At 42.5% G+C, this 8,593-nt stretch overlaps 1 protein-coding gene across 1 annotated transcript; it reads right to left on the reverse strand.

Moving 5' to 3' along the window:
* Window positions 1-3,237: 3,237 nt before the first annotated feature.
* LOC138935798 (uncharacterized) lies at window positions 3,238-5,621 on the reverse strand. The gene is made up of 4 exons (XM_070300631.1): window positions 5,179-5,621; window positions 4,846-5,105; window positions 4,434-4,533; window positions 3,238-4,186 (listed from the first exon to the last, which is right to left on the reverse strand). Exons 1-4 carry the CDS (start codon window positions 5,619-5,621, stop codon window positions 3,238-3,240), a joined length of 1,752 nt encoding a protein of 583 aa, XP_070156732.1.
* Between the last annotated feature and the right edge of the window lie 2,972 nt (window positions 5,622-8,593).

Raw genomic sequence — 8,593 nt, forward strand, 5'->3', positions numbered from 1 at the left:
AAAGAAATAATCGCAAAGCTGATACCGATCGAACCTAAAAAAACAAAATCTGGAAAGGGATTATTCGCGCTTCGCGCGATGACGCTAACCGACAACAAGATCGACTACGTGCACTGGGACGATTCCAACGAGCTGGTGGATCGTTTACGATTGCTCGACGCTTCGCATCAAGCAGGCCACAACGACCACGACAACGAGATCCTATCGATCATCGAGGAACTTCGCGAAGTATTATTATAAATTAAGCGGTATCTCGACAAAACTAATCAATCGATCGACCGACGTCTCTCGCATCGATGATGCGCATCAACAAATTTGGAATGTCCGAGCAGAGCAAAGACGCGACGAATGCCATTTCGTATCGTCGATGGAACGGATTAATAAAAAATTTTGTGCGCGATAACGCTCTGTGTCGCACCGTTACGGACTTTGACGAGGTCGCGCAAGATTCGTCATGTGGCGCAACCTATGGCTGATACCGATGCCATCAACAAACTGTACGTGGATCAGTGCGTTAAAACGTTGAGAAATCAACTGAAAGAGTTAGACGAAGCTTGCAGCGTTAGAAAAAGACGTGCGAGCGTTACAGATTGTGGTAAACGAGCTTCAGCGTGCGAATATCGCTAGATTAGAAACGTCAACGAAACGTCAACGAACGACGACGAAACGACGACGAAACGTTAACGAAACGTCAACGAACGCTAACGAAACGTCAACGAACGACAACAAAACGATGACAAAACATCAACGAAACATCAACGAACGATGACGAAACGTCAACGAAACGTCAACGAACGCTAACGAAACGTCAACGAACGACAACAAAACAACGACAAAACGTCAACGAAACGTCAACGAACGACGACGAAATGTCAACGAAACGTCAACGAACGACGACGAAACGTCAATGAAACGTCAACGAATGACAATGGACGACAAGAAACGGTTCACGGACAGCTACGGACGGTTCACGAACGGCTACGAACGGTTGAAGGACGGCCGAACGGTTCAGGAACGGTTGTCGGACGGTTATCTAAAGACTCAGGAACAGCTCAGGAACGGCTGCGAACGAATTAGGAACGGCTACCGAACGGGTCAGGAACGGCTACGAACGGCTATCGAACGGCGACGGATGACAAAGAACCTTTATTGAAAGACGATAAACGGGAATAAACGGTTATTGAGTGATTAAAAGTTAGAGATATAAATTATAATGTAATTTCTTTGCACGTATTATTACGCGCCGACTAGCCGCACCGTTAAAAACATAACATCGTTAAAATCCAACGGACGTAAAAATATCGAGAAGCTACGACTCGTCGAGGAACTGCATGCTTCGGCGAGATGAAATTTTCCCCGAAGACGCGTCGTAGTGCGGGGTTACGATGACCTGTGGCAAGCTGACATCGTCGAGATGCGTCCGTACTCTCGTTTCAACAAAGGTTACCACTACATACTCACCGTCATCGATGTGTTGAGCAAGTACGCGTGGGCCGTACCGCTCAAGAATAAAGGCGGAAGCGAGACGGCTGATGCTATCGCAGAGATAATTCGAAATAGCGAGAGGTGCCCGAAAAATATGCAAACCGATATGGGGAAGGAATTTTACAACGCCAACGTGCAACGTCTAGTGAAGAAACACGGCATCAATCATTATTCCACGTATTCGGTGTTGAAGGCATCGGTCGTCGAACGATTCAGTCGTACGTTAAAGAACGATATGTGGAAGATGTTTACGCTCAACGGAACTTACAAGTGGGTCGATGCGTTGCCGCGACTCGTATCGGATTACAACGCGCGCAAGCATCGAACGATCGGCATGCGACCCGTCGACGTTACCCCCGCGATCGCCGAAAGACTCTTGGATACTGTGTACAGCGCGATAAAAATCGCGGGTCCGGCAAAATTCAAAGTAGGTGACCCGGTACGCGTTAGCAAGTACAAGACGATCTTCGAGAAGGGTTACACGCCAAACTGGACCACCAAAGTGTTTAAGATCGTTAAAGTGCAACGTACTAATTCCGTAACCTATCTACTCTACGAGGACTATCGCAAAAAATCTGTCGCTGGAGCGTTCTACGAGTACGAGTTGCGTCGCGCGACTTATCCGGATGTGTATCTCGTGAAGAAAGTACTGCGCAAGAGAGGTGACGAGGTTTACGTCAAATGGTTGGGATTCGATGGATCGCACAACTCTTGGATACACAAGGACATTGTGGTTTAATTCGTACAAACTGTATTTTATTTTTAACATATAAAGAATATGAAATACATATAAAATATCTGAAATATAAAAAAATATATGTAAGATGTATACAGCATATAAAATATGAAATATAAAAAAGAAAAAAAGAAAGATAGAAATATATTTCTTTTGTTTTCCTCATACATACATACATACATACACACATACATACATACATTACATATATACATACATTACATTACATTACATTACATACATACATATATACATACATTACATTACATTACATTACATTACATTACATTACATTACATTATATTACATTATAAAAGTATCCGGTAATGTCCCCACGGTAGGGTGTTGGTCGAATCAGGTACGATATATCGCTTGTCGTCGTACGGACTCAGGGCGATTTTTGTTTCGCTGATTGTGTACACTTCGTGCAATTTTGACCTTATACATGATTGTTGTCAAGTCATTTCAATTTCATCGCGCAGACACCGCGTGTAATCGTCGAACGTTATCGTTCTCGCTACGACATTACTCTTGACACCTTTAACCATTTTTGTATCCTTTTTACTATTTACTCGCAACGCGTACATTTTTGCTCTAAGCCCGACAAATTCAGTCATGATCGCACCGTTATTTTCGTCCTTCATCAAGCCCGGCACTTTCTTGTTCTCGAGCGGTATACCGTACGCGTTGTTAGCCGGATAATCGCTCGTGTCGAATCTAGCGATATCGCGTTTCATATTCTCGTACACATTCTCGCATTTGATGTGATAAATCAAACTGTCTGTATCGGTGTACATTATTTTACAATTTTTGCGATATAATGGTAACATGTACTCGTGGCGAAATTCGTATAAACACACTTTCGATATATCGAGTATACACATACCGACATAGATCGGCTTATTGAATTTCACCTCGAGGTTGCGCAGTTCAACGGCGACTAAATTTTCCGAAAAGACGCTTCTGCTGTGAAAATTTGGTTTCGCGATCATCGCCTCCGCGCCGTATCGCCCGTCCTACTTTGTTAATAATTTTACATCGACGTGATTGCGCACGTTTTCCATAGTTTTTCCGAATACCGCGTTGTTCATTAATTTGTACAAATTTTTCTCGAAATCGTTTGTCGCGCGCGTTCTAAACTGGATGTTGAGTTCGATGTAATCGCGGAGCCATACGGATTGAGCGAATTGCAATACGCGATGTATCTTTGCGATGCGAAGGCCGCGACGCGTGCATTGCTGCAGGTTGCTATAGTGTATGACGTAACGCTTCTTATCGTATAAAGTCGCGAGGAGCTTGTCCTGCCGCTTGCCGGGCGGCTTATCGCGCGTTGGACAGAACGATAGATCAGCGTGCGCGTCGTGAAGATGTTGCGGATACTCCAGATCGACCTCGAGAATATAACCTGTGGTTGAATCCGAAGCGATCGCGCTAACGTCAAAGTCAGAGATGTCGTCGACCGATCGAAAATCGGCATAGGGCAACGGTTGACACATCGCCCAATCGTACAAGTTGTTTACATCGAAATACATCATGTACGATGATGGTTTCGATGGGTCGTAAGACGGCATGTACTTGTTATTGGCTCGCGCGTATCTGCCGGAACATTGGCTCAGGCCACAGCGTATTCCCCGTTCGATAAACATAACCATATCGATATCAGTAAGTAATTCGAACGTAATATTCGTATGTTTTAGCATTGCATCCCACGTGTATCCGGGAAGAGTATAATAATACGCGGGGTCGAGCCCGTAACTCTCGATACATTTGTTGCGAAAATTTTCAAAAACTTCGGCCAATGACAAGACATCCGTTTTTAAATACAGATCGCTGTATTCGCCTAACGTTCGAACGGAGAACCGCTCCCACACATTTTCGGCGTGCGCGTAGTCGCTCTCGGATACGGTGTCACCGGTCAAGGAACTATAAAATGATTCGCGCGATGGTAAACACGTATCGTGCAACCTATCGACACAATCAATGTATTCGTATGGAAAGATTCCTTTTCGCGTCAATAAATTGAACTCTTCGATCGATAAATTTTGAAATTTCGATTTTAAAATTTGAAGTTTATCATTATTTAGAAACGATGCCAATTTTTCGAGACTAGTACTGAGAAATTTGTACGAATCGATGAACCGTAACTTTATATCGCTTCGCCAATCTGATTTTTCGGCGGTATCTTTAACGGTGTTTTATGAATGAAATATACTTTTCTTTCGTTATCGGTAGTACGTTGATCGAGCCTTCGAACGCGGTAGCTATTTCCTCGATGATAAAATGTGAATCGTAGCCGGATAAATTGTGAAAAACTATTGGAATGCAAAAAGAGTCTTTATAATTTAAATTGCAGTTTGAATGCGCGGGACCTCGATACCGTCCGGTAAGATGGCAATGATCGCGTACGCGCGTGTGGTCTGGCGCAAACGGTTTTTCGCAAATGTGGCATTATGTCGCGCTGTGAAACTTTTCCAGCTCATCTCGCGTTAAATTTACCATGGGGACATTCGTGGTTAAAATAATCTTTACGCGTTGCGCTAAATTTTTTAATTTTTCCACGAACTACGAAACGCAATCGGTACTACGGCGAGAATAAAACGCAGGTAACGATTCGTCGTACGAACAATGTACATAATAAGCTACGCTAAATACTTGATGATGCTGAAACGTGTACGTAGACCCCATCGGATCACCGTCGGTCTTCCTCAGCACGCACTCCAAGTCGGCGTATACGACGAAGGGAAGTCGCTCCTTTCTGTTGTAGTTGTTGAACGCGAGCCACTTGTCTTTATCGCTTGGTAACCGGATGGCGCAGTCGTTCATTTCTCGGCAATCTACAATGTGCGACTGCAACTTGTCCTCCGATCCAAAATAGTGTAAACATCTGTAAAAAAATAGAAATAATTAATTTTTCTTTCGTATATTTTATATATTGCATTTTTATTAAATATACGTACCGATCGCAGATATATTGTCTTCGTTTGCCACAACTCAATTGTGAGCTCACGAGGCGGGATAAATTCTTGATCCACGCAAAATGTCCGACGTCTTGCGAATCTTGCATGTACAGCAAGTTGACGTGTCTGTCCTTCTTTTGTTCGCTCAGACGTATCGGGACAATGTTGTTTTCTTTCTCGATGCAGTATACATTTATCGAAATGTTGTTGTGAAGTTCAAATTTTTTAATTTGACTCAATGTCATTGGAAACTCAATGTCTTGGAGATTTAGCACTGTCGTATAATGTGGATACGAAGATTCCCGTTCCGCGTTTCTTTCAGCTGGATGTAGAGCGGCGACCACCGCCCACGCGAAACACGCATTGTCTTTAGATTGCACGTTTATTACCGCTCTCTTCATTGTTATTTCTCGTGGTAATTTAATATGACACCCCGCGCGCATTGGATTATATTTATTTATATTTACAGTTAAATCGAGAACTCGCGACAATGCCCACCCGCTATCGCGTTCTTGAAATTCTTCTAGCGAGGCAAGCGTGGGTTCGACGACGCATCGCTCGTATCACTCGTGTAAATCGGACGTGCGAAAGAGTTCATAGTTTTTGGTATTTACACTTTTATTTGCGCTCTTATCACCCGACACGAATTCACCGTTGAACAGTGTTCACTTTCACGTTATTATGTCTTTCCATAACTTTTTGCACGTGTTTGAGCACGATGTCTTTGGCGTCCTCGAGAAATTGTCGCGGTTCGATATAGTCTGCGTTAATCACCGCACCGGTCAGTATACGGTTTTCGAACGCGGTATCGATCTCTCGCCAAACGAGTCTTTCCGCGGTATTGTCACCACTGTAATCACCACCGCTGTGTATAAACCGTTTCTCTAATCGAGTCCTCGCACCCTCGAGTCGCGCGATTCTAGCCACCAAAGATTGTCGAACTCCGATCGAGAGTCGCGGACGCTTGACACGACTGTGTTCTTCGAGCTGTTTGATAAATTCCTCGCATCGCTGCGCCCACGCGAAATATTCGCCCAAGGTAGCGACTCGACGTGACAGCTCCAACAGGTCGCGTTCGGTTTGCTCGACATTTTCCATGTTTTATTATTATTTTTTTTCACACTTTTTATGCTAATGTTTCTTTTTCTTATTACCGCGTGCAAATTGGGCACATATTGCATGGAAAGATCTGATACGCCGGAAATCTACAATTGGAGCAGGACCGGCCACTTATCGCGTCGTATATCTCAATCACAAAAATTTACAAGTACCCGCCGTACCTCTTTCAGTCGATATACGGACCGCAAGCTTTCAAATCGCATACTGCGTTTGTGACACCCTTCGTTCTTCAGTATATATATTTTTTAATCTATCGCGTTATGGTATCGCGAAACGTATCCCGACAAACGACGCGATAAACGGCTCTTCCTGGAAAAAAAAGATGAAGAGAGCACCGCGATGGTTCTATCTTGTTTATATTATTTATAAATTCTCGAGCAGCCTGAAATCGGCGCTTGCCTTATATTTCAGACATCGACACCCGCCTTTGTAAGTACACCGATAAACATGTGCCGACGCGAATTCTAGCAGCCGGATATCAGCGCTCGCCTTATTATCTAACGTTACGCACAATAATGCGAGCGACTTTTCCTGGAAAAAATGAAGAGACCACCGCGATGGTTCTATTTTGTTTATAATAAATTATAGCAGCCAGACATCGGCGCTAACCTTATCATCTTTCTACGAAATTCAATAATACCGCACGTGCAATAGTGCAGTATGAGACGATATTTGTTTATAATGTTTATAAATTCTCGGGCAGCCGGACATCGGCGTTCGCCTTTGTAATACACCGATAAACATGTCCCGACGCGAATTCTAGCAGCCGGATATCGGCGCTCGCCTTATCATCTAATTTTAATGTTACGCGCAATAGTGCGCGAGCGACTTTTCCTGGAAAAAAGATGAAGAGAGCACCGCGATGGTTCTATCTTGTTTATATTATTTATAAATTCTCGGGCAGCCGGACATCGGCGCTCGCCTTTGTAATACACCCCGCCGATTATGCTCCCGCGATAAGCTCCCCTCGCCCGCCTGACGTCAGTCCCCCGCGCCACCAAAATCCTCCTCCGCCCGCGTGACGTCATGACCCCTCGCCCGCGCGGTTTCCCCTTGCCCCGCAATCCCCTCGAAAGACCTGAGTTAGAACCGACCCTATAACACTACTGAAAAGATCATCGCTGACCGTCTCGTCCGGCACCTGAGAGCCCTGATCTTAGTGTGGGGCAATACGGATTTCGGCAGGGGCGCTCGACGGTAGACGCAATATTTCGCGTTTGCTCCCTGTCGGAATCCGTGGTGGCGGAGGGGGGAGTTGCGTTGGCGGTCTCTCTTGACATAATTCTTCATTGTATTTATTCATTATATTTATTCATTATATTTATTCATTGTATTTATTCATTATATTTATTCATTATATTTATATATTTATATTTCATTCTTAGAGTCTTTGTTGTTGATAATTCTATATAGAAATGTGTGATACATTAAAAAAGAAACCTAAGCGAAGCTTTTCAGAAGCTTGGCTTAATGATTATCGATTTAAATTTTGGATACGCAAAGTATCATTTAATGATAGCCTTTTCCATTGTATTATATGTAATAAAAATTTTTCGTGCGGTTTATCGCACGTTATAAGACATGCGGATTCTATGCGTATCATAAAGAAAATGCATCATTATTAAATAATAACAATATAAGTTCAAATACAATAATACGAAAACGTTTTAAACAACAATGGTTAGAGATCGATTTGTTTAAGCCATAGCTACGCGAAGTGTCAGATGACGTTAATTCATTTTTCTGCGCGTTTTGTAATATATCTGTTATTGGTGGTTTGTCTCAAATCTATCGTCACGCAGAATCCAAGCAACATATTATAAAATGTAAAGAAAATGAAACAAACAAATCCAGTGAAGATATGAATGTGAACGAATCACTTTTGTCATTTGAAGAGCGAATTCATGTGTTGAAAGACTTCTTGAGTCTTGGGATACTATCAAGTTATTTCTGAATGAAATTACCATAAGCGAAAAGTCTGGAACAAATTTATTATCTATGATGCAAAATCTAGATATAAAAGCCTATTTCTTATTTTTATAGCATATTTTAAATTTTTTAAATTTATTTAATGCATTTTTCCAAGCTGTGGAAACTAGAATACATTTATTGCAGCCATAGTCAGTAGAACTTTTAACCACAGTTTTCAAACATTATTTAAAGTCAGAACATTTGAATAATTTATGTAATAATATTAAATTTGATGAAAAGGAGAATCAAAAATTGTTAGAAGAAGTTTCGTTAGGATCTGAATGTGAAGAATACCTCGATGAATTAATGAAGGAAGGACATGCAG

The sequence above is a fragment of the Polyergus mexicanus genome, unplaced genomic scaffold (genome assembly GCF_030449975.1).
Source record: "Polyergus mexicanus isolate NDT 795.1 unplaced genomic scaffold, iyPolMexi1.0 SCAF_8, whole genome shotgun sequence".
Lineage (NCBI taxonomy): Eukaryota > Metazoa > Arthropoda > Insecta > Hymenoptera > Formicidae > Polyergus > Polyergus mexicanus.

Coding starts and splice junctions, on each gene's coding strand:
- LOC138935798 (XM_070300631.1), bottom strand. CDS start 5,621: ATGCGCGCGGGGTGTCATATTAAATTACCACGAGAAATAACAATGAAG. Junction 5,106..5,178: donor AGACAATATATCTGCGATCG/GTACGTATATTT, acceptor ATTTTTTTACAG/ATGTTTACACTATTTTGGAT. Junction 4,534..4,845: donor CGTAGCTTATTATGTACATT/GTTCGTACGACG, acceptor GCATTCCAATAG/TTTTTCACAATTTATCCGGC.